Raw genomic sequence first — 24,473 nt, 5'->3', positions numbered from 1 at the left:
CATTTCTCCTCTTCTACCCTGTGCCACGGTATCAAGGGCATCTTCCTGCCCCGCTCCGCCCCCCGCCCCTGCTGGCATTGGCACATCATGAGTACAAACGCCCCTGAGACAGGACCTGGTGCCAGCCCACTGCGTGATTGCTGCCTCCTGCTGCAGCGCTCCCCCCGGCCCCCAGCAGCCAGGGCTGGGGGGCCATGACCAGCCCCTGCACGCGGGGTCTGCCATTCTCAACCCCTGCAAGAGCTTTGCCCCCACACTGCTGGCCCCCTGCTATCCCATAGGGAGGGGAGGAGCCCTGCTAGGGATAGATGGGCACAAACACACGCTGGGACCAAGCTTTTTTATTAAAAGAGACTGCAGGGACTAGTGATTCACTGCAGAAGTAAGTGTCAGCACAGGAGAGGGACTTGACTCAACTCCACATCCAAGTGCATCCTTCGTGCAGGAGCACTGCACTGGAAGAGCAGGAAGGTTCCTGCTAGAAGCAGCATCACAAATGCTATTCTTTTCACTTTGGAGAACCATGAAAACTGGAGTGAAACCCCAAAATCAGCCTGGAGGCCCTAGCGACTGTCCCTCCAGCAAGGCTAACCCTCCAGGGGTGGGTTTGCCTGCCTAGCTCGTCACAGCTTCTCCAGCCTCTGGCTTTTGGGGCAAGCAGCAGCACAAAAAGGCCACATCAAGACCTAAGGCACCTGCTAGAGCTGGCTGAAGGAGCTGCCTCTAAAGCAGCAGGGATTTCCTCCCCTGCCCCCTGCCAGGAACGGGTCAGGGCTAAAGGCCTTCACACAGCCATGAACCCTCCAGAGCCAGCACTGTCCTTTGTATCGTGTCCCACACCCTCCACAGAGAAACCGCCCGTGTCCACTTCGATGCTGTGGATGCTGAAGTTGCCCAGTCCCTACAAAAAGAACGTTGCAGGCTGGGGCAGGAGCCAGCAAGGGACCTGCTCTCACCTCCAAGGCCCTGGGGAGGGCTAAAGGGACAACAAGCAATCTTGTACCACTCACGGGGCGGTGAGATGCTCCTAGTGCTTGTGCTATATAAAGCAAACCTCTGCAAGCTGCCCGCGACAGCGAACTGCCTGGGAGCTCATATCTCACCTCAGTTTTCGCTAGAATTTGGTGCAAAGCCTCTTTCTGCCGAGGGATTTTGGTCAAGACGTAAAGGAAGCCGCCACCGCCGGCCCCAGCCAAGCACTGCCCATAGACATAGGGCCGGAGAGCATCCATCATGCGCCCAACAGCCAGCGGCTCGCACCCCGGGGCCATGCATTTCTTCTGCTGCCAGTAGCAGTCCAGACACTTGCCGATGAGCGGCAGGTTACCTGCACAGGAGAGGATATTGCAAACTATTTGCCTGTTTCTCGCCCAAGGGGCTGAAACTTGTCCCTGCCTCTCCTGCTCAGCCCAAGCTAAATTCCACTTTCTCATCTACCCAATTCCTCCCAGCTCTGCCTGGCGAGCAAGCAAACCCAGCCCTGTCACGCTGCTGTTTATTTTTAATCCTCCACAGGGGGAAAATTTGCTTGCTTTAATGCTCCAGCTTCCCCTCCACTGTATCGCAGCAGCCAAAAGCCAAATGAAGTCACTGCACAGGCTAGACATGGCCCCCAGCCCCATCACAAATGGCTCGCAGATAATCAACCAGACTCGGCATGTCTAACCCCCCTTCCTCCAAGTCTTCATTCAAGCCTGAATTTTGGGGCATTGCCTGTAACGTGAGGGTGGGCCTGGGGAGGATTTGAGGCTTCTGCAGCTGCAAGAGCCAAAACCCACAGCCTCTGCCCCCACCCAGGACTGCACAGACTCGCCCGGGAGAAGTCTGTGTTTCTTCAGTTAGTAGAAGGGCCGGCCTGGCCCAGGAAAGGGGGCTCACACCTTGCCTCAAGGCCTGGGCACACTCCTCGGCGTTGCTCACCAGCGCGTCGGCGTTTTGCACGGCCGAGGGCAGCCTGGCGTACCAGTTCCTCAGCACGTCCTGCAAGAGGCAAGAACGTCCCTGTCACCATCCTCCCGGCTCCAGCGGCACCAGGGAGGTAGCGCTGCACTCACAGCCTTCGCTGCCAGCCCTGTTGGGGTGGCAAAGCTCTGCACCAGCGAAGGAGAGAGACACCAAAGGTCGCGGGGGGAGCAGAGGCCAGAGCCTGTGGCACCCAGTGGCACCCAGGTGTCACCTGGAGCAGGTTGCGGGCCAGGCGAGTCTTCCCAGTGTACACCAGCAGCAAGTGATCGTTGAGGGTCTGGATAAAACCATTGGGTACTGGGATCTTCTCCACCTCCACCCGGAGTGGCAGCTGGGCCTTCGACCTCCCGATTTTGATGCCGGGCACAAGCCCGCCCACCTGGTCCTGCCAGCCACCGCCTGCAGGGCAGAGGGTCCTCAGCCACTGCCAGGCCCTCACACCCCACGGGCTGGCTGCTCCCGCTGGCCACTACCTGTTGTGAGCCTCTGCTCCAGGTGCAGCACAGCGTGGATGAGGGACTCAGTGCTGGCGAACTTCCCAGCCGCCCGGTACAGCGATGCCATCACTGCTCCCGCCAGGATGCTGCTGGTGCCTGCAGGGAGCACAGACACGGACAGGGCAGCGTGGCATCATGTGTGCCCGTGAGGGCTGGGGCTGGGGACAGCAAGGGGGACCACGCCAGTGGTGGCAGCAGGAGGGAATCCCCAGCCCTCTCCCTGCAGACTTACCGAGGCCAGACCCATGGGGCAGCTTGGACCAGGTGTGCACCTCAAAGCCACCCCCAAAGCTCTCAATCAGCTGGGCCTGCAGGGGTTTCTGCGAGGGGAACTGCACGACCTGGGTGCAGATGAAGGCAGCTTTGAGCAAGGCTCCTGAAAACAAAGAGAGCAAAGCTGATGATGCCTGCTGCACTACGTGGTCCCTCACCGCTTCATCCCCAGAAAGGGCCACCCTGGCACCACAGGGTAAGGACACAAAGGGGACATCACAGATGCAGAGCCAGGCCATGCTGCTGGTGACACCTCACCTGGTGCGTGCGGCTGGCAGTAATCCTGCAAGTCCTGCAGCTCCTGGCACACCAGCTCTGCCACCGCCTCGCTCTGCGGCGTCCCGCTGAGGCTGACGAGGCGCAGCTCCGGCTCGCTGATGCGCCGTACCCGAGCACCGATGGGCCGGCACCCGTCCACCAGCACCGCCAGGTCCACCACAGCCCCCCCGTGCTCGTATGTGATGGGGGGGGTGTCACTCCAGCCACCTGCCAAGACTCACCATCAGCACCCCACAGCCCCCCAACTCCTCTTCCCCCAGCACCACAGGGCTGAGACACGGCTCATCTGTCTGGGGGGAGCGGGGGACGCACTCACCAGAGAGGTCCAGGCGGGCTGGACACACCACCTGCACCCAGTGCCCCAGGGGTGGCAGCTCCGCCCGCCCCACAGTGACAAACTGGCACGAGGACATCACTGCCTGCCGGACAAGGATCTGCTCGGCCCCCTCGTAATGCCGAGCGGCTCTCACCAGCAGAGCTGGCCTGAGAAGAGAAGGATGCTGAGGCCGCTGCCGCAGCTCCTTGACTGCACTGATGCTGCCGCTCACCAGCCCCAGCCTCACCTGCTCATCCACTTCTGCCGCTCAGCAGCCAGCTCCCGGACACCGCCGGCGATGTCCCCGCTCTCCAGGCGCCTGAAAGCCGAGGCCCACTCCCTGTTGGCAGCGGGTCCACTCCGCAAGCCCCCTTCCCCTTGCGCCATGCAGCCCAGGACCTCAGCGATGCAGGCGAGCGCCCGAGCTGCAATGCCAGCGTCACCAGCCGTGGAGGCAACTAGAAAATAAAAAGGAGGCTGCAAAGCGACAGCCGGGTTGCAGGTCACCCCAAACCAGCCCACTTCTGCGATAAACTGGCTCCAGGGGAGATGGACTCGCATGGCTTGTGCCCACCCTGGCTTGTCGGATGCCTAAAGGTGCACCCCCATGAGGGTGGGGGTGTCACTGGAGGAGACGGAGACCACCAAACAGCCCTGATACCCAGAGATACACAGCTAGTGAGTCCAGCTCACCCTCGTCCAGTGTGCCCAGCACCGCCTCGTGGTAGCCCTCGTGGACGGCGCTGCGGGCGAGTGGCAGGAGGCTGCTGTCCTGGCGCCCCAGCAGCACCCGCCGCACCTTGCGCTGGCCCTGCAGGAAGAAGAGGGCCTGGCGGGCGCCCAGCTCGGCCGCCTTGTCCAGGCAGGGCAGCAGCTCCTGCCAGGACATGCGCCAGGCCGCCCGCCAGCGTGCCAGCCGCTCGCCGGCCACCGCCGCCGGGGCCAGCAGCCACAGCACATCCTCCAGCCCCAGCACCTCGCAGGCATGCAGCACTGGGAAGAGTCGGGCGCTGAGCAGGCAGCGGCTCCTCTGTGGCATCTCGGCATCCCAAAGGTCTCCCTCCCTGATGGAGGGAAAGCCTGTCAGCACTGCCCTGGGGTTCGGGGACACCTTCCAGGAAGGGAGCCGGGACGCAGGCTGGACTGGAGTGGCTGTGACACCTCCCACTGCAGCCATCCCAGGGGAAGCCAGGTCTCCAGTCCCATCCTGGCACGTGGCACCTACCGTATGCCCGTCCGATGGAAAAACTCAGCCCAGGGCACATTCAGGTAGGTGGCCTCTTCGGCAGGGCTCTGCAGGGGGGACAGTTACACCCTGGCTTTGCAGGGAGCCTCGAGCCACCTCGTCACCCCCGTACCTGCCAGTTGTCAAGGCGGCCAGTGAGAGTGTACACTTGGCAGGGCAGGTCACGCAGCCGGACGTGGTGGCCCTGCAGGACAATGTCATGCAGGGGACAGCCCTGCAGGGCTGGTGAGGAGCCTGCGGCGAGGCCCGAGAGCAGGCAGCCAGGACCGATCTCCAGGGGACCCTGCAGAAAAGGCAGCAGGACCCTGAGTGGCGTGGCTGGCCCCAAAGCAGCCCCCAAACCAGAGTCAGAACCCAGCCTTGGAAGGGGACAACCATCCCGGGAGACAAGTTGGGGCCAGCAGGAGCCAGGGGGACACACTTCGCTTTGTCGCAGGGCTGAAGGGACATGGACTGCAGAAATTCAGGCCAGGTGACAGCCTCCAGGGCTCACAGCCACGACAGAGCCCCCAAAGAGAGGGTCTGCCCTAGTCCCCAGGGCGGGACAGCTCAGCAGTAACAGCTTCCTCTCCTTGCCTGGGGAGGGTGACAGCCACCAGTCCCTAGCACCAGCCAAAAAGCAGCCCTGAAGAGGAAGGGCACCCAAAATCTCACAGCCATGGGTCCCCCATCCCAGCCAGGGTCACCTCACCTTGCTGCCCATTCAGTGCACTGACAACTCAGTCACCCCCACCCCAGCCACATACCTGGAGGTGGCAGTGCTGGATGACACTGCCGGCTGCCAGCTGCACGGCTCCTTCCAGCAGGCAGTTGGTGACCGAAGAGCCGTCCTCCAGGAGATGGGGCTGCTGCCGAGGGCACAGAGGCAAGTAGGACCGGAGTCCAGCCACACAGCCCAGAGCAACCCCCAAAGAAATGTGCATGAGCAAGGCTGGGGCTGGAAGGACGTACATCCACGTGGGAATGGGCTGTTTTGCAGAAGTGGAGGTGGCTGGCAGAGCCAGGCAGGAGCGTCAGGCTGCGGATGTAGTCGCTCGCAGAGGTGGTCATGTAGTCATAAGACGCATCAGGGATGCAGGCTGCAGGGGGGAAGGAGAGCTGTCAGCACACCGATGGCAAATGTGGGTGTGTGACACCCGTGGGAGCCAAGGGCAGCCAGGCTGAACATCCCCAGTCAAAGGGGTGGGGAGAGAAGACCCGGGGACCCACAGCTGTGGGAGGAAACAGCTGGGGGCCAGGCCCTGTGCACCCCATCTCTCCCCATGCAGGGGAGGAGGGCTCAGGGATGGGTCACATCATATTACTGTGGGTTTGCATGGCAAGGTTTGGCGGGGGGGGGGGCGGGCTACAGGGGCAGCCTGTGAGAAGATGACAGAAGCTTCCCCCATGTCCAATGGAGCCCATGCCAGCTGGCTCCAAAACAGACCCGCCACTGGCCAAAGCCGAGCTCATCAGTGACAGTGGCAGCACCTCTGTGACTGCATAATAAGGGGGTGGGGGGGTGGAAATTAATCTGTGCCAGCAGAAGGGGGGAGTGAAACTACGTGACAGCCACAACTCTGCAGACCCCCAGGTCAGTGCAGAAGGAGGGCAGGAGGTGCTCCAGGCGCCGGAGTGGAGACTCCTCGATAGCCCGTAGTAAAGCCCATGGTGAGGCAGGCTGTCCCCCTCAGCCCACGGAGCTCTGTGGTGGGGCAGATCTCCACCCACAGCCTGTGGAGGGCCCCACCCTGGCAGGGGGATGCCTGCGGGAGGCTGTGACCTGTGGGAAGCCTGCGATGGAGCAGGTTTGCTGACAGGACTCGTGACCCTGCAGGGGACCCAGGCTGGAGCAGTCTGCTCCTGAAGGACTGCACCCCGTAGGAAGGACCCACAGTGGAGCAGTGTGCGAAGAACAGTAGACCCTGCGAGGGACTCATGTTGGAGAAGTTTGGGAACTCTCCTGTGGGAGGGACCCCATGCTGGAGCAGGGGAAGAGTGTGAGGAGAAAGAAGCAGCGGAAACATGTCATGAACTGACTGACCATAACCCCCATTCCCCATTCTCCTGTGCTGCGTGAGGGGAGAAGGTAGAGAAATGGGGAATTAAATTAATCCCAGGAAGAAGGGAGGGGTGGGGGGGCAGGTGTTTTTTCTGATTTGAATGGAAATAAATTAAAATTTCCCCGTCAAGCCTGTTTTGACCGTGATCGTAATTGCTGAGTGATCTCCTTGTCCTTATCTTGACCCACGAGACTTTCATTATATTTTCTCTCCCCCTGTCCGGTTGAAGAGGGTAGCAAGAGTGTGTTTTTGGCGGGCACCTGGCATTCAGCCAGGCTTAAACCACTACACACGTGCACCCACTGCAGCATTGCTCACCCATGCTAAGAGGGAAGGCATGGAGAGCTGTCCACAGCACGGAGCGGGCGCTCCTCACGCTGGCATCACTGCCACCCTTCACAAAATCCTCCTTCATCATCCCCTCTGCCATGCACAGCACAATGTCAAAGAAGAGGGAGAGCTGGGGACAGAAGGGACCTGTCAGGTACAGCCACACTGACCCCCACCCTGCTGCTAGGTGCTCCTCTCCTGCCACCTCTCCCACCCAAATCTGGCAGCGTGGGGGCAAACAGGCTCTACAGAGATGGCCACCAGCAGCACCCTGGGGCAAGGGGTTCTGTTCCCCGCAGAGGGGCTGTCACCTGGATGGGTGGTGCCCCCGAGTCCAGCCCCATGTAGGTGCAGGCATCCAGAGGAGGAACGACATGAGTGGCCAGAAGTTGCTCAGCAGCATCCGAGGAGAAGAAAACCACCCCACAGACCTGCCAGGACAAAGTGGGGCTGAGGCCGCAGCCACAGTGACACAAGAGACTGGGCTGGCAGGGCCACTGACACCTGAGTCCTGCCATACCAACGGGACAGTGCTGTCAGGCCCCGCACACTGCTGGATCTGGGCCTCCGTGCCTCTGTAGATGATGTCGTGCACCAGCCCCTGGGAGCAAGACCACGCCAGTGAGCTCTTCGGGGAGCCTCAGGCCCAGCAGCCGCAGCAGGGCTAGGGCCTTCAGCACCCAAGGGACTGAAGGGGTGGGGACCCCTGCACCTCCAAGGGACGCTGCTTGAAGTGGGAGCTGCTACCGACCTGCTCATCAGTGAGGTAGACCCCATGGTCCCTGGCATATGCCTGGCTACCAGGCACTGCAATCACTCTGACCCCCTGGAAGCCATCCCAGTTGATCCCTGGGGAGAGAAGCAGAGACCAGTGCCAACTGGGGCAGTGCACGTACCTGCACTGGGCACAACTGCCTGAAAACTGGGCCTGCATCAGAGCAAATGACAGCCAGCCACCTTGCTGCAGGCACAACAGATGCTCCCAAACACACAGGGGTCAGCAATGCCCAAACATCCACACCCTCACAGGAGCACGGTGCAGGCTGAACCAGCTGTGCTGCTGGCTCTGGCCCCTGCCCCGAGCCAAAGCAGGTGCTGGAGGCGAGGCTGGCACCCACTCACCTGGTGATGAGGGCATGGTGAGGAGCATGTCGGTGCTGCAGACCCACACACCAGGTGGGGAGCCCACACAGAGCTGATGAGAGAAGGGCCACGTGCCCAAGGATGGCATGGAAGGGGCCTGGCCCTCGTGGGGCACCCAGCACCCTTACTGCCTCGCTGGGGCACCCAGCACCCTTTCTGCCTCACTGGGAGCCTGCTGAAGGCACCCCGAAGGTTTCAGGGGGAGCCAAACCCACCCATACGCCAGGGTGCCTAGTATCACTCGGCACAAGCCCAGGGCCCCATCCCACAGGCCACACAGACCCGACGGGTCACGGTCCCCGTCCCACAGGCCACACAGACCCGATGTGTCATGGTCCCCAGCAGGCTGTCCAGGTTGCAGACCAGAGCTTCGGCTGGGGCGTCGGGCTCCTCCACGGGCAGGCAGGTGAAGGCCCGGCCGCAGTCGTCGAAGGAGAAGTCCCGGCCCTGGGGGGAGGGGGCACACGGCGGGGTCACGGGGAGAGTGAGGGTGCAGCGGGGGGCCCCCAGCCGGGCTGCAGGCAGGCTCTCACCGTATGCAGAATGAGGATGCGGGCGTCCCTCAGGACATCGGCTGTCACCACCTGGGAGGGCAGAGCAGGGGCCGGTCAACGGGGACGGGCCGGCCGGCCCCCCCCTCCCGCTCCCAGCCTCCCCGGGCCCACCAGAGCCAGCCTCCCGACCCCCCCATCCCCAGCGGGGACGGGACAACCAGCCCCCCTCCCGCTCCCAGGCCCCGTCCCCCCCAGCCCCAGCCGCGCCCCTCACCGTGCAGCCCGCCCGGGCGCTGAGGTGCTCGGCCGCCACCAGCAAGGCGTTGAGGGTGGCCCCGCCGCTGCCCAGGCGGGCCCAGGGGTCCTCCACGGCCAGAAGGAGCGGGGGGGGCCGCGGGCCCAGGCCGCCCCTCCGCCGGCGGGCCTCCAGCTCTGCCAAGCGAGAGGCGGGCGGCGCTCAGAGCCGGGCCCCCCCGCCGCGCCGGGGGGATAGGGCGAGCGCCAGCCCCGCCGCTTGCCTCGCTGGAAGGCGGCCACGCAACCGCCGCGCTGGCAGGTGAGGAGGAGGACGCTCCACTCCGCCGCCATGGCCGCGCCGCCGTACCCTCCCCGGCCCCGGTGAGGCGGCCGCGGTGCCTGCTGGGAGATGTAGTCCGGCCTTGTGCCCGCCGCGGGAGGCGCCCAGCGGAGGGCCTGCATCTCCCAGCGTGCACTGCGCGGCGGCCGCTTAAAGGCACAGCGCGCCCCTACAGTGAGCCCCCGCGCTGTCCGCCCCCCCGCTCCGGGGGGGCCTGAAAGGGGAGAATGGGGGTTTTCGATGTTTTCTGCCCCAAAACGGGTCCCCGCCGGCGGCGCGCACCCCTGAGTGCTCCGGGTCATCCCTGTCATGAGCCCGCCCGGGCTCAGCCCGGCCTCTCGCAGCGGGGTGGGGGTGCCCGGGTGCTGGGGTGGATGCCCGGTGGGTGCTGGGGTGGGTGCCGAAGTCGGTAGCGGAGGGGGGTAACGGGGAGGCACGGGAGGGAGTACCGGGATGGATACCGGGGGGTGCCGATGTACCGAGGGGGGGGTGGGGGTACCGGGGGATGCCGGTGTGCCGGGTGGGTACCGCGATGGGTACCAGACCAGGTACCCGGCGGGTACCAGGTGATGCCGATACTCCGGGTGGATACCAGGGGGATGGTGCCGGGGATGCCTCTGTCCCGGACTGGGCACCGGAGCAGATCCCAGGGGGGTGCCGATGTGCCAGGAGGGGTACCAGGCTGGGCACCGGAGGATACCGACGTGCCGGGGGGGTACCGGAGAGGTACCGGGCTGGGTACCGGCGGATGCCAATGTGCCGGGGTGGTACCGGGCTGGGCACCGGGGCAGCCCCTGGAGATGTCGGTGCACCGGGTGGGCGCGGCGCGGCCCCTCTCGCCTCCTACAAGTCCCACAAGCCCCGCCGGGCGGCCGAGAACTACATCTCCCAGGCTGCTGGGCCCGGCCCCCCGCCCCGCACGGCGCGGCCCGGCCCCGCACGGCCCCGCACGGCGCGGAGGGCGCGGCGCGGCGCGGGGGGCGGCGGCGGCGGCGGGGCCCGGGGGCGCCCGGCGGAGGGGCTATGCCGGAGCCGAGCCAGGTACCGCGGCGGGGAGCGGGCCCGGGAAGGGATGCGCGCACGGCCCGGCGCGGGGGACCCGGGGGCGGGAGCGGGGATGGCGGGCTGCGGCCGGGGGCGGCTGCCGGGGGCTGCCCGAGCGCTGGGTGCTGCTCCCGTGCCGGTGCTGGGTGCTGGCCCCGGGGAGCGGGCGCCCGGGGTACGCTGGATTGGGCCCCGGGGTGCTGGTCCCCGGGGGGATGCGCTGGCCCCGGGTGCTTGTGCCGGTCCTGAGGTGCTGGTCCCGGTGCTGGTCCGAGGGCTGGCCTCGGGGAGCGTGGGCTCGGGCTGCGCTGGACTGGGCCCCGGGGTGCTGGTCCCTAGGACGATGTGCCGGTGCTGGGGTGCTAGTCCCCTGTGCTGGTGCCGGTGCTGGCTCCAGGGAGCGCGCACCCGGGATGCATTGGATTCGGCCCTGGGGTGCTGGACCCAGGATGTGCTTCCTGGGGTGCTGGTCCCGGTGCTGGGTGCTGTCCTCGGCTATCTGCACCTCGGATGCACTGGATTCGGGCCCGGGGTGCTGGCCCCCAGGAGGATGCGCTGGCCCCCAGCAGGATGCGCTGGCCCCCAGGAGGATGCACTAACCCCCAGGAGGATGCAGTGGCCACAGCCGCAGCCCGAGGCTGCTGCCGGGGAAGGTGCTTGCCCCTGGCAGGGGTGTCGGGACTGGTGCTGCTCCCCACAGCCCAGGGGAGCTGCCCCCCTCCAGCATGTGCCCCACACCAGTGCCACGGGGCCCGGACCCCGGGGGGGTATTGGGGGCAGAACTGGGGTGGCCACAGATGGGACCAGGGCAGGAGCGGGGATGGGGACACCAGACCTGCAGGTACCCCCAGTCCCCACCAGTGCCCGTGTGCCTGTAAGGTCCCTCAGCAGCAGCAGTGTGACACATGGCTGCATGACACACGGTGTCCCTTGCCTGGGTGGCGGCGGCCAGGTTTTCACAAACACACCGCGAGCATCCCTGGGGACAGGTAGGAAACTGTGTCACCGGGCAGGGAAGTGTCCCTTGGCAGTGCCTGTGTGCGTGGGGTGCCGATGCGAGCGTCGGTGTGGGATCCCATCAGCATCAGACCTGCTGGGATGTGCTGTCCCGGTGCCATCGGTGTTTCCTGGGCGAGGCATGGCTACCGGAGTGGGGCCCTGGCAATGCCAGGGGTCCCCATGGGTGCCGGGGGCTTGGGTGCTGCCGGCATGGGGGGGGGAAGGTGAGGTTTTGCTCAGGCTCCAGCTGCAGAGCCGGAGCAGTTATTGCAAAGCTCCCAAATATTTCCCCGGAGCGAGGGCTCCCCAGCCCAGCAGGAGGATTTTTTTGGGGAGAGGACGGTGCTTGGGCAGCTCAGGCTGGAGGAAGGGCAAAAAACATGGCTGAGTGAAACCAAATAACATCAACCCCCCAAAACTTGCTGAGTTTCTGTCCAGGAAGGCAGGTGGGCTCTGAGCTGGTGGTTTTGTCCCCCGTTATCTGAGGGTCCCCCAATGGGCCAGGAGCTGGGGGCTCCCCTGTTTCCCCCCCCCCCCCCGCCCCCAAGTGGTGGCCAGGGCAGTGTGAGCGTGGACAGGGAGTCGCTTGGTGCTTGGGGCTGGCTTCTGCTTTTCCTTCCCCTTTTATCAGAGCCAGATGTTGCATCTGCAGTGGTGACGCTTGGGGTGGGGAGGGCCGCCTTGCCCCCCCGCCCCGACCACGATCGTGCCTGTCCATCTGTCCCCATCTGGCAGGGAGCAGTGGCCCCGTGCCGGTGCTGTGCAGCAACCGCCGTCATAAGCCTTTCCCTCTGCTCCGAGCAGCTCATGGCGGTTCTGGGTGCTGGGGAATGGCAAGAGGCGCTCCGCTCGCCCACGCCGCGCCGGTGCCGGAGGCAGGCAGGCAGGGAGAGCCCCGGCTGCCGCATGCCGGCGGAGCTGGCTGAGGCTTGAATTTTCCTGCCCAAACAAGCTCCAAGCTTTTCAGGGAACAGGCTCCGGTAACACCGAGGGCGCGCTGGTTTCCCCGGCGGCGCTCAGCAGGCTGGATGCTGCCCAGCTTGGCCCACGCCGAGGTCCCAGCGGCTGTAATGGCTTTCCTCTCCTCCCGTTGCATTTCATTCTTGCAAGAGCGCAAACAGCTAATTGCTCTCCAGCAGCTCGGCCGGCTTCGGTGCCTCTCAACGAGCTGTGATTTATGGAAGCCCGCCAGTCTCCGGGGGGGCTTGGGATGTGGTGGGAGAGGCTGGGAATCTCCTCTCCCCACCCTGCCCTGCTCCGTGTCGGGCTCCCGGGGATCTCTCAGCTCCGCGTCGCTCTTTGCTGTTGGCATCTCCCAAAAGCTTTTTTTTTGAGACTGCAAGAGATTTGAATCCCAGCTCCGTGGCAAAGTTCCCAAAGATACCCCCAAAACCGCACATGGATGAATGGTGAATATATATAAACAATTTTTAGTATATGTTTATATGCGTGTGTGATAGATGGATCTTTGTTTTTTCCGTACTGGATGAACAGTTGAGGGACAAGGCTCTAAAACAGCCCCGCAGCAGCTCGGGAAGCCAGCGCAAGCTGCAGTCACTTTGCTCCGGGTGCCACCGTGTCCCAGCAAGGGACTTCTGATCTGCAGCAGTAATTGGGCTAATTAGGAAAATGCAGATGCTCCCCCTTCTCCCTCGGTGTCCGAGCGGAGCCCCAGCTAGCGGAGAGGAGAAGTCAGGCTCCCTCGCCAGCGGAGCTGCTCTAATTTTACATGTAATGGGAGTCCCCAGCAGCAACTGGGCTGTACTGGGACCGATGACCTCTGGCCAGGGGAGCCTTTTATGACATCCCTGTAATAAAATCTTATAGGTACAGTTTTCCAAACAAGTTCAACGGCCTCTAAGCACCACCCGCAAGCAGAATAAACCTTGGTCAGCTTTACCGTGCCGCCCTGCCCTATGCACCGAGTTTGCAGTTCTCTGCTCAGGTCGTGTCCTGGGGGAGAGAGGGGGGCTGTGGGTGGCAGCACCCATCAACCAGCCCTCGAAAGCCTTTGGGTTCCCACCGCCTCCCGTCCTCGGAGCTGCTGAGCCCCAGGGAGGGGGACAGCAAAGCGCAGGGGCCCCCGCGTCCTTGCTGGCTTTCCCTGGGCAAAAGGCCATGGCCAGCGGCAGCGGCGGCGCCTCTGCGGCGCGGCGTCCGCCCTTCCTGCGCTCCTGAGCATATTTTCCCGGTGAGGCACTAAGCGTGAACCTAACGGGCACGAGCTGGTAAAACAAGCCGTGGTGGTAGAGGGGGAGCAGTTCCCTCCTGGCAGGAGGCTTGGGGTGCTGCTGGTGGGAGGCTTGGGGTGCTGCTGGCAGGCAGACGCAAGGTGCTGCTGGTGGCTCCCTGGGTGCCGGTGATGGAGGGTGAGCGGGGGCCCTGCCCTTGCTGGGGAGCACTGCCTGCTATGGCGTGGCCATGTCCTTGCAGGCGGCTGAGGATGGGGGGAGACCAATTTGGGGGTGTCTGTGGGAGGCAGCCCTGCTGCGACAGGTGGGAAGGGGGGCACGGGCCGGGCAGACCTGACTGACCCCAGCTCGTGGGAGGTCTAGATGGAAATGTGGCCAGCAGTGGGTGGCCAGCTCCCCGCAGGGCCCGGTGGCTTTGTACGGGGGGGCTGGGGGAGGACGGGGGAGAGGAGGAGGCAGAGGAGGGTGGTGAGCCCTGGGCTCTGCCTTCTGTGGTCTACGGGGGGCTGGCTGGCACCCCCACCCACTAGCCAGCCCTGAGCCCGGCTGCTCAGTGGGACCCACCTCAGTGGCACCTGACCCTGTGGTACCTGACCCAGGGGCTTGCTAGCACCTGATCCAGTGGCACTTGATGCTGTGGTACGCGACCTGGTAGCTTGATGGTACCTGATCTGGTGGTCCATGACCTGATGGCTCAGTGGTACACGACCCGGTGGCTCGGTGGTACTTGATCTGGTGGTCCATGACCTGATGGCTCAGTGGTACGCGACCTGGTGGTTCGGTGGTACCTGATCTGGTGGTACTTGATCCGGTGGCTTGGTGGCACCTGACCTGGTAGTACATGACCTGATGGTTTGGTGGTACCTGAGCTGGTGGTCCATGATCTGATGGCTCAGCAGGACGTGACCCAGCGGCTTGGTGGTATCCACCCCAAGGGCTACCCCATGGCATGGTACCCGACCTGGCAGTACCTGAACTGGTGGCACCCAGTCTGGTGGCTTGATGGTGGCTGGCTCGGTGGTACCCAGCAGCTGAGGCAGTTGGTGCAAACTGGGGACTCTGGGGTGGGTGCTGGGGGCGCAGGGCAGCAGGGCTGGGTCTGCCCCTGGGCTCTGGCAGCACTGGGGGCTGGGGGGGCAGCGTGTCCCCGCTGCATCAGGTTGAGTGGCGAGTCCCCCTCCCCGCCTGTCCTGCCTCGGGGAGGATGCTGCTGCTCCCAGCACAGCAAGCGTGACCTTGGGCTTGTCAACCCCTCCGGAGCGCAGGGGCTGGGGGTCCCCTTTTCCCCACAGCTGCCCGAGGAGAGCTGGGGGGCTGCGGGGAGCTGGCAGAGGGTAGGGGAAGTGGTGCTGGCAGATGGCCGAGCAGGGCCCTTTCCCAGTGACGGGGGCATCAGCTGTGTGGGCTGGCACACGTGGCTTGCCTGTCCTGATGAGTCCGTGCATGTGAGCTGTGGGGGCGGTTGGCTGCTTCTGCTGCTTCTGCCCATGTGTGATTTTTTTTTTTTTTTGGGGGGGAGGGGGGGTGGGGATGGCCAGACAGGCTCTGCAGCCAAAGCTCCCCACACCCAGCATTGCCCCCTTGGGCAGCGCAGAGGGCTGGGCTGGAGTGGGTGCCCCATGGGGTCCCCACTGTGCTGTGGTCGAGCTGAGGGGCTTGAGATGCTGCTGGACCAGTCCCTGCAAGCCCCATCCACCAGTAAGGGTGGGAGCATCCCTTTCTGAGCTTTTCCACTGCTGGCACCTCCCCTGTGCCCCCACATCCCATAGGAAATGGCCTTGGTGATGCCTGGCTCCATCCCAGCTCCGTGCTGGGGTTTTGGCTTCCCCCGCTGTGGGATGAGCCAGAAATAACACCTCTGGGTGCCAGGTGCAAGGAAATGCTGGAATTGCTGCCAGTGCCAGCCTGGGGAGCAAGGAGGGTTTAAGGCATGGGAAACCCAATTAACTCAGCTCCATTAGCTGATTGAGCTGGCTGATAAGAGTATGATTAATTAAAAGGATGAAGAATAAGTTACCGGGTCCTCGCTGCTCTTGGGGTGCGGTGATGGCTTAACCCATGAAATTGGCTTCTCCTGTTAATACCCAGTGCCCGGCTGCCACCGGCTGTCAATGCTCCATGGCATCGCTCAACGGCAGGGAGAAACATCCTTTTCCCAATGCTGAGTTTGTTCCCTGCTCCCTCTCCCATCCAGCTTCCAGGGAGGAAAAAAAGAATCAAAGGGAAAATACAGTCCCTCCAGATGGGTGACATGGAAAGGACCTTTTTAATTAACTGTGCTTTTCTCGCCGGGGCTCGGTTTGGCTTTGGCAGCCAAGTAATGCCGAAGGACAGGAGTATCGTCCCTTCCCACGCTGCCCCCGGCAGATTCCTGCTCGCCGTTCCCAGCTAACGTGAGCTGACGGCCCCGGTGAGCAGGGGTGCTCCTCGGCGTGCTCCCTAGCTACAGCAGCGCCTGGGGGCCACGGGAAAAAGCAAATTGCAGCGGTTTGATGAATTTTTGTAGTAATCCTGCTCACTGAAGCCGGGCCTGAAACAAGGACAGGTGGCCACTCGGTGTTCCTTTCTGGCTGGGGCTGAAGGAGGTGGGAGAAGACTCAACTTGCTTCCACTCCCTCCTCTTTCAAAAAAAAAATCCCCTACAGCTCACTTTTTCCACCCGTGACAGCAGGAGGGATGGTGGTCCAGGGTGGGGGGTCCCTGCACGCTTCTCCCTCCTCTGTCTGCAAAAGCCAGGCGCTGCTGCGGCACCCATGGTTCGGCAGTGGTCGGTGATGTCCCTGCTCAGGGGCCATGGCATGGGGACACCTGGACACCCAGGGGTGCATTTCCCAGGGGAACCTTCACCCCCAGCATCCCTGGGAGCAGTAGCAGCCGGTGCAGGCAGCGTTGCCTCTGCTCCCCTCCTCTCCCTGCCCTAAGCAGGGTAACATCCCATCGCCCGGTGACGGCTCCTTCCCATGCCCAGCTCATCATTTACCGGCAAGGGAATTGGTGCCAACAGCCTCAGGATATCTTAGAAACGAGCAAACAAAGCCAACAAGACCTAAAAAAGCCAGATGGGGATGTGCTCGATGGCATTATGGCTGATGGGGAAGGGGAAGGCATCCTCCAGGCCCCAGAGCTGCTGGTCATATCGCTGTAGTGTTCACCCTGAAATTAAAGATTATACATCCTGAAATGAAAGATTATATGATTGGAAAGATCATCCAACTGAAAAAGCAGTGGAGCGATTTGCCAGGACCTTTTAATAGCCTCACTTCATTATCTCTTGCAATCAAAGAGAAACTCATGTTTGATGAGCACTTGGTCTTCAGAAGGCAATTAAGGAGACCTGGGGATGAACTGGGGAGCGGGAGGGTATTCAATGGTATCGCCAGTTTGCCGGGCTTGCTCACCACCGAAGAAATCCTGAAATCCCCTGTTATTGTAAGAAGGAAACATCAAAACCCGGTGCAAAGAGTCCCTGCGGGGCTTTGTGTGGCGGAGGCAGGCTGGGTTCGACTTCGGGAGGTGGCAGGGAGGTGCTGGCTGGCGCTGAGCTACATATGGATACATAGGTGCCACGGCCCTGCTGGGGTCATTAAGGAGCAGGGCAGATGGAAATAGCCCCCAGCCCCTGCTGGGAGAGCGATGACTCAGATAAGCCGCTGGCGTTTCGGGATGCTGTAAGGCGCGGGAGCTGGAGGATGGTTTTTCCCTGCCTGTGGCCGGGGGCAGCGGTGGGAGGCCCCGGGATGGGGCTGTACAAAACGCGTTCCAGATGCTGGCAGGGCTGGGATGCAGCAGGCAGGACCCGGGCGAGGCTGGGGAGCCGGAAAGGGATTTTTCCCCCTTTCACCGGGAACAAAAATACCATGAGCACGTGATAGCCGATTTCCTTTAGCCTTTAAAAAGCCCCGTGGGATGGAGAGCAGCGGGAAGAGGGGAAGGGGATCAGCCCATCCTGCTCGGCGTTCCTGCCACGTCGCAGCTAAAAAAAGCCCAGAATTTGCCTTTTACCTCCCAAACCTTCCCGCCTTGTGCATCCGGGGGGCGGGGGGGGCTATAGCTTTTTACTGGCTTTCTCCCAAACTCCCCTCAACGCAAACCCGCCGTTTAACAACCACCCCTGCTTTTTCCGCTGGCAGCAAGCCAAGGAACTCGTTCTCGCCGGCGGTGCATGTGCCGTGGAGGCGTATTGAACCCCCCCCCGCGCCCCCCCGAGCCAGGAAAAAAAAAAAAAAAAAGACTTGGACAACGATCGTGGACGGGACGTGCACCCGTTTGCTGGCTCTTTCCTTTAGGGGCTGTTGCTGCTCGGAGAAATGTTTGACGGCAGGTTAACGATGGGGGCAGGGGCCGGCTGTGCCTGGCTGCGCGATGGGCTGGGGGCGGGTTTAGTCTGTGCTTGGGTCTCCCCCATCCCAGCAAGGAGCTTTTTGGGGGAGCTCGGCAGCCTCCGTCCCTGGGAAGAAAGCCCGCGTCTTCCGGAGGATGTTTTTTTATAGGAAAGCAGCATCCCGGGGCCTGCCAGCTCCTAATTAGCACTGCCGGCCTCGGCATCAGCCTAACTGGGGCTAGACCTGAGCTGTGGAGGCGATGCTGCTGCAGGGTTTGGCCTGGGGGGGTCCTGCCGTGGCACCCCCCTCTGCAAAAAGCCCTGGAGGGGTGTCACATCTCCATCCCCCGGGGTGACGGGTCCTGCCCCAGGTTAAAAGCGGATTTTCAGCCTTTTTTTTTTTTTTTTTTTTTTTTGGCTGAGGAAGCGGGGGTCTGGCTTTGCCCCCCTGGCTCGGGGGGCTCAGCCACTCCTCCCGTCCCTCCCTGGGCGCAGGCGCCAGCACCTCTGCCCTGGCTATTTTTACCCAGCGGGATCACGAGCGAGCGGGTGACCTTCCCCGAGGGACACTGCCACGTGGGGGGGGCACAGCCGCTGGCGTCGGTGCCCGGGCACCCGCCGGGCTGCGAGGCGGCTGTTTCCCGGCTGTCTGGGCGGTGGCGGCAGCCGGCGCGGAGGCTGCTGGAGGGGCTGCTCGTGGCTCGATAGAGAAGGAGGATTGAGCCTGCAGAAAGGAGCCGCTTGTTTGGCTCTGGAGGCGAGTTCATGGCTGAGCCTTTGTCTGATGGATGGGGGGGGGGGCACAGCCTGGGAGCTGCTGAGGAGCTGGCGTGGATGGCGATGCCGGCATCCCGGCTGCCTTTGCACCCTGTGCCTGCTTGTTCCCTTTGGGGACGGCTCGTGCCCCACGGCCCCCCGCCAGGGACAGGCTGCGGGGCATTTTACAAAGCTCGACTGGGACTAAACCCCTCAGCCCCCAGCGCCCCCCTCCTGCCTGGTGCAGCCCCCCAGCTCTGCCATGTGCATCGCCGTCTCTTAACCTGCCGCCCCCCCTTCCCGCTCCAGGCCGGTGCTGTGGCTGCGTTCCCGAGCCAGCGGCGGAGGGCAGGGTGCCAGCGGATCAGCTAAAGCCCAGGGACGATGAGCACTGCCGCGGCCAAGAGCCAGCCAGGGCCGGGACCCGGAGGAGCCAGCAAGGCGCAGTGCCACGGCTGAGGCCAGCGTGCTGAGCCGTGCCGGACCCCGGTGCCGCCGGCTGGCAGCAGATGCTCTCTGCCCGGCACGTGGAGCCGCCGAGGGCCCTCGCCACGGCCGGGCCACGCGGATGGAAAGCTGCAGCCCAGCAGGTAGGAGCCCAGCACCGGGGGCTTGTGGCAGGGCTCCGCGTCCCCCCTGCCACCGCCGTGGTGATTTAAAGCTGTCGGTCCTGCAGGGAGCCCCGCTGGCCGGCTGACGCCATCCTGCGCTCTATGCCCGCGCCCTATGCCGGAGCGGGCGCCCTCCCTGGCTCAGCCGCCCACCGACCATGAAGTGCTCGTTGCGCTTCTGTTTCCTCTCGACCGCCTTCCTGCTCGTCTTCGTCATGTCCCTCCTCTTCACCTACTCCCACCACAGCATCGCCTACCTGGACCCCGGCGGGCTGGGCGGCATCCACCGAGTGAAGCTGGTGCCTGGCTATGCCGGCATGCAGCGGCTCAGCAAGGGGGGGCCGTACCCCCGGGGCTGTGCCTGCCGCCGCTGCCCAGCCGAGGAGGCCGGCGCTGCTGAATGGTTTGACGGGCGCTATGACGGCGCCATCTCCCCGGTGTGGACCAAGGAGAACATGGACCTGCCGCCTGACGTCCAGAGGTGGTGGATGGTGAGCAAGGGGTCCCCATGGGTCCCCCAGCCCCAGGGAGCGCCACGATGTGCTCCGGCACAGGGGGCCAGCCTTCTCCACTGCCGCTGAGGCGGGGCCGCTGGTTGATTCCCTCCAACCTCCTTCTCCCCCCGCAGATGCTGCAGCCCCAGTTCAAGTCCCACAACACCCACGAGGTCCTGAGCAAGCTCTTCCAGATCGTGCCAGGCGAGGATCCCTACCGCTCCCACGACCTGCACCGCTGCCGCCGCTGCGCCGTGGTCGGCAACTCGGGCAACCTGCGCGGCTCCGGTTACGGGCCGGAGATCGATGGGCATGACTTCATTATGCGGTGAGGGCAGGGGACCGCTGCTGGGGGCACTGCCCGCCTGCTCAGCCCCACGGGCAGCACGGAGGCGTGGGGCGATGCTGGCAGCACCCGGGGGTGCTGAGCTCCTGCTGTGCGCCACAGCAGCATCTCTCCAGGTCTGCTGTGTGATGCCGGAGGGGCTGTGCCTGTGTTGTACGCCACAGCCAACAGCCCGGCTCCAGTTGCTCGGTCAAGGAGCCCATCGTGGGTCCCACCAGGTGCTGGGATGGGTGGGAGTGGGTCCAGCCCTGCCACCTCCCCTGGGCTGGCTGGGGGGTACCCTCAGCTCATCCCAGCACCCTGAGCATCAGCGGGCTGGGAAACCGCTCCTTGGCTGCGCTCAACAGCTCACGGGGGACACCCGTGTCATCTGCAAGGGACAGGGTGGCTGGGAGGGGGTGCCACCTTCCCCACTCTCTCCCTAGGATGAACCAAGCCCCCACGGTGGGTTTCGAGGGTGACGTGGGCGGTCGGACCACACACCACTTCATGTACCCCGAGAGTGCCAAGAACCTGCCCGCCAATGTCAGCTTTGTGCTGGTGCCCTTCAAAACCCTGGACCTGCTCTGGATCGCCAGTGCCCTCTCCACTGGCCAGATCAGGTTGTAAGTACCCATCGGGCACCGGCAGCACCAGGCTGGATGCTTCCCGACCGCGGGGCTGCTCCCACGGCAGCAGCGGGGACCCACCAGTTCCTCCCTCCCGGAGAATCCCCTGGCGCCGGTCCATGGCCAGCCCGGGCTAGGGGACACGGTGCCCCTGGGAACTCACCTGCCTCTGCTTCTTTCCCAGCACATACGCGCCTGTGAAGCCTTTTCTGCGGGTGGACAAAGAAAAGGTAAGGGAAGGCTCATACCTGCTGCTGCCATGAGCACCCATTTGGCCACAGCCCCCCTCACCCCACCATCCCCCGGGGTCCCCGTGCACGTCTCGGTGCTCCTTCCTGGGGTGCCAATGCCAGAGGGAGCGTGGCCAGGACTCCAGCCCTAACCCCAGCGCCTCCACCCAGGTGCAGATTTACAATCCTGCCTTCTTCAAGTACATCCATGACCGCTGGACGGAGCACCACGGGCGCTACCCCTCCACTGGCATGCTGGTGCTCTTCTTCGCCCTCCACGTCTGCGATGAGGTGGGTGACAGCTCCTCAGGGCCCTCCGCTGGGCTGTGGGATCCTGGCTGGCATGGGCTGGGTTTGCTGGGATCCTGGACCTTGCGGCGTTAAGGAGGGAGGTGGCTGCTTTGGGTTCAGCTGCAGCGGCTTCATCACTTGCTCTGGTTGCCTGACACCACGGTGATGGACACCCTTGAAGGGTGGGGGGGACATGCAGAGGGATGCGGTGCGGTGTGAAATCCCCCCAGCAGCGCCGCAGGTGCTTGGCTGAGGGGGTCCCCAGCCCAGCAGGGGGGTACAGGTTGGCTCACCCCCCCCTCCTCACCGCTCCAGGTGAACGTCTTTGGGTTTGGCGCTGACAGCCGGGGCAACTGGCACCACTACTGGGAGAACAACCGCTACGCCGGGGAGTTCAGGAAGACCGGGGTGCACGACGCCGACTTCGAGGCGCACATCATCGACATGCTGGCCAAAACCAGCAAGATCGAGGTTTACCGGGGGAACTGAGGGCTGCGCCTCCTCCGGCTCCCCTGCGCCGGCCGGGTCCCGGCTGCCCGTGGGGCAGAGGGCAAGGGTCTCCCGGCGGCCTCGGTGATGAGTGCCGGGTGGGCAGCGCGGCCCCGCGCCGCTGACGGCGCCACCCTGGCGAGATTTGGTGCCTCCAACAGCCAATCAGGTTCAGAGCTAAAGGAGACTTTTTGCTTTCTTTTTTTTTTTAATTATTATTATTATTATTATTGTTATTATTATTATTATTATTATTAAGAAACCCAGCTGAGAAAGGATTTGTAAACACAATCAATGACTGAGCGGGCGGCAGGGGTGTCCGCCTCACATCTCTTTACAGTCAAACCAAATGCTGCTCTTTTTAAAACAAGACAACCCCCACCCTGATGCTGGGTGACTCTGGGCAGCGCCCGAGCATCATGTCCGGGCCAAGGGAGCCGCGGTGGCTGAGCAGCCTCGCCAGTGGAACCAGCTGCTTCTTTCTTCCTTTAATTTTGATTATTTTTTTTTTACCCACCTGAGGCAGCCGCCACCATTGCTTGCCCCGGGAGGAAGGCTCCTGGCATCCCAGCGGGTCCCGGCGCAGCTGGCAAGCGCGTGGACCCACCGCATGGAGCCGGCGGCTGCGGGAAGCCGACCCTTGCCCGTGCTCCGCTGCAGGCTGGTGGCTGCTCACAGCCGGGCCGGGACAGGGAGAGGAACCCCGGCTTCGAGGCTGGGCACCCGCGCCCCTCTGCCTGAGGATTGAGGAGGGGTAGGACGGGTGGCGGGGGCGACTGTGCACAAGGCAGCTAAGAAACCCGCAGGAGCGGCAGCCCCGGATGAGCTCTGTGAGTGCTCGCAGGATGCTCAAGGGATGCAGGATGCAGCGGTTGCGGGATGCAGCAGCGGGTCCGGTTCCACCGGAGGGTTGGAGACAAGATTTCCCTTTGCTTTCGGGCTGGGAAAAATCCAGATTAGAGATAGCTTTAGTGGGCGAACAAACCGTGCTTTTGCTTTTGTGTTGCTATAAACAGACAGCTCTGGTGAGAAGCTGAAATCCCAAAGTCTTTGCTCCGTTTGTGAGGGTGGGGCTTGGTTTACACCAGACTGGTACAACCGGTGCCCTCAGGGTCCCCGGGGCTTTTCGGGCTGGACAGGCTGCCCCACGGCACGAGACAGGGGGTGCAGAAGGAAACTGTCTCCCCAGAGGTGTAATTAAAACCACTTTCTTTGGGGCAATCAGGTGGGTGGGCTTTTTCTTTGTGGGAGATGCTGGAAAGCTCAAGAAAAAGGCAATCATGGAAAAGGTCCCCTGGAGAGGGACCTTCCACCTGCACAGCCGGTGATGGCAACGGGTGCTCAGCGCGGTGGTGGCACCAGCCCCGTGGTGCCGGGACTGGGGCAGGGGCAGCCCTGCCCGCACCACCTGGTTGCAATAGCTGTTTGAGGAACAATCACCATAGGGTTTTTGGAGGTGTTTTTTACCCTTTTGTACCTGGCTTTTCTGTAGCAGCCTCTTACCTGTTTTCTCTGCTTCAGTTTGGTTGTTTTTCAGGGTTTTCTTCTTTTTTTTTTTTTTTTTTTTTGAGGTTTCTCTCTGCAATCATAAAACATGAGGGTTTGGGGCACCTGGAGCAGGCACTGAGCATCCCCTGGGCTGGGGAAATTAATCTTTTCTGTCCACAGGGCTTTAAACCCCTGAGTTTCGTGGTGGGTTTTGGTAGAAGCGGTGCCGCCCCGGCGCGAGCAGCCTGCCGCGACCGCCATGGCCAGCCTCCAACACTGCTCCGAACCCCGCGCCACGGAGGCAGGTTGGAGCCCCGGTCTCCACCTTCCTGGGTTGGTTTTTTCTAGGGGAAGAAAACTAAAAAACCCCACAAAACCATGAGCAACAAGAGTGCCTTGACCATCTCCTGTCAGCTACGCTGGGCTGTGCCCGCCGCCGCGCCGGCAGCAGGGGCTCGGCCGATTTATCTGACAGTCGTACCTGCTTCCCTCCTCACAACGGGCTGGATCTGAGCTGGGAGGTGCTGCTTGGAGAGACAGGGACACATCCAGGCCACCATGCCAGTGGCTGGAGGGGCCAAATCCGGCGTGATGGGGCTGGACCAGCTCCTGCTGTGGGCTGGGCAGGGCCAGGCCAGACAATCACAGGGTGAGCGGAGGTGCTGGGTACCAAACGCGCCGGCAGCACCGTGCCAGCATCCTGCGAAGGGCACGCTTGCCGCTCCTTGCTGCCCTGAATTTTTTTTTTTTTGGCTAACTTACTTCCTCTACTCCGCTTTGTTTTAATTATTATTTTAAATTTTTATTTAAGCTGTCCCGCTAGGACTCACGACCACTTCTGTTTCTCTGGCAGCGCGGCCACCGGCAGGAGGAGGGGGCCGCGGGCGCATCGCTGACAAGCACCACTGTACTGTACATAGAGGAGATGTAGGCAGAGGCTACGGGCAGGGAGGGGGCGCCCAGGCTTGCCCACCTGGCAGGGGCAGTCTTCATCACGGGTGCCTGATGGAGCACCCATCACCTCCCACCCCGCCAGGAGAGGGAGAGACCAGCGCTCCGACCTCAGGCCGGGAGCAGGCGGGTGGCTTCACCCGTAGCCTCTGTGTACATAGGTACTTCTGCACACAACTGTCTTAAAACAACTTTTTTTTTTTTTTTTAAAAGTCAATAAAAACCACGCATCGGAACCGCTCTGCGTTTTCCTTCTGGTAGCCCTGCCTGCTGTGCCTTCACCTGCACCCAAGCCCAGGCGTCGGTGCGGTTGGGAGAGGAGGGAGAGGGAGCGGGAGGGTTGGTGGGGCTGGGGGGATGCTCTGCTCGCCCTCCGTGTGGGCTGCGACTGATGCCCTTCCACTGGGGCAGGAGCTGAGCGTGGCCCCCCAGGTGCCGCACAGAACCCCTCTGGCCAGATCCTGCTGTCAGGTGGTGCCACTGCTCGCGCC

At 63.1% G+C, this 24,473-nt stretch overlaps 2 protein-coding genes across 5 annotated transcripts; one reads left to right on the top strand and one right to left on the bottom strand.

The window, feature by feature from the left end:
• Window positions 1-324: 324 nt before the first annotated feature.
• FCSK (fucose kinase) lies at window positions 325-9,212 on the bottom strand. Of its 4 annotated transcripts, XM_037409219.1 has the most exons (23): window positions 9,104-9,212; window positions 8,860-9,017; window positions 8,625-8,675; window positions 8,413-8,538; window positions 8,071-8,143; window positions 7,700-7,797; window positions 7,469-7,549; window positions 7,260-7,379; window positions 6,937-7,078; window positions 5,528-5,655; window positions 5,323-5,424; window positions 4,689-4,859; window positions 4,556-4,623; window positions 4,024-4,394; window positions 3,578-3,788; window positions 3,331-3,497; window positions 2,994-3,221; window positions 2,695-2,838; window positions 2,439-2,558; window positions 2,177-2,364; window positions 1,881-1,980; window positions 1,104-1,327; window positions 325-901 (listed from the first exon to the last, which is right to left on the bottom strand). In XM_037409219.1, exons 1-23 carry the CDS (start codon window positions 9,171-9,173, stop codon window positions 785-787), a joined length of 3,258 nt encoding a protein of 1,085 aa, XP_037265116.1. In that variant the 5' UTR covers window positions 9,174-9,212; the 3' UTR covers window positions 325-784. The 4 variants fall into 4 exon arrangements, with proteins under 4 accessions (XP_037265116.1, XP_037265117.1, XP_037265118.1 ...); XM_037409220.1 differs by lacking the exon at window positions 2,177-2,364 and having other exon boundaries at window positions 1,879-1,980; XM_037409221.1 differs by lacking the exon at window positions 325-901 and having other exon boundaries at window positions 1,121-1,327; window positions 1,879-1,980.
• Window positions 9,213-18,946: 9,734 nt separating this feature from the next.
• Window positions 18,947-22,560, top strand: ST3GAL2 (ST3 beta-galactoside alpha-2,3-sialyltransferase 2). Its single transcript, XM_037409341.1, has 7 exons — window positions 18,947-19,064; window positions 19,151-19,576; window positions 19,714-19,907; window positions 20,351-20,530; window positions 20,718-20,763; window positions 20,935-21,054; window positions 21,370-22,560. The coding sequence occupies exons 2-7, from the start codon at window positions 19,244-19,246 to the stop codon at window positions 21,541-21,543; spliced, it is 1,047 nt and encodes a 348-aa protein (XP_037265238.1). The 5' UTR covers window positions 18,947-19,064; window positions 19,151-19,243; the 3' UTR covers window positions 21,544-22,560.
• Window positions 22,561-24,473: the final 1,913 nt, after the last annotated feature.

The sequence above is a fragment of the Falco rusticolus genome, chromosome 15, assembly GCF_015220075.1.
Source record: "Falco rusticolus isolate bFalRus1 chromosome 15, bFalRus1.pri, whole genome shotgun sequence".
In the NCBI taxonomy this organism is placed as follows: domain Eukaryota; kingdom Metazoa; phylum Chordata; class Aves; order Falconiformes; family Falconidae; genus Falco; species Falco rusticolus.
The sequence above is the reverse complement of the archived record's forward strand: the minus strand, read 5'-3'. Positions and strand labels throughout refer to the sequence as shown.

Coding starts and splice junctions, on each gene's coding strand:
- FCSK (XM_037409219.1), bottom strand. CDS start 9,173: ATGGCGGCGGAGTGGAGCGTCCTCCTCCTCACCTGCCAGCGCGGCGGT. Junction 7,079..7,259: donor CGGGGGCACCACCCATCCAG/GTGACAGCCCCT, acceptor TTCTGTCCCCAG/CTCTCCCTCTTCTTTGACAT. Junction 3,222..3,330: donor AGCCCGCCTGGACCTCTCTG/GTGAGTGCGTCC, acceptor GAGTCTTGGCAG/GTGGCTGGAGTGACACCCCC.
- ST3GAL2 (XM_037409341.1), top strand. CDS start 19,244: ATGAAGTGCTCGTTGCGCTTCTGTTTCCTCTCGACCGCCTTCCTGCTC. Junction 19,577..19,713: donor ACGTCCAGAGGTGGTGGATG/GTGAGCAAGGGG, acceptor CTCCCCCCGCAG/ATGCTGCAGCCCCAGTTCAA. Junction 21,055..21,369: donor CCCTCCACGTCTGCGATGAG/GTGGGTGACAGC, acceptor TCACCGCTCCAG/GTGAACGTCTTTGGGTTTGG.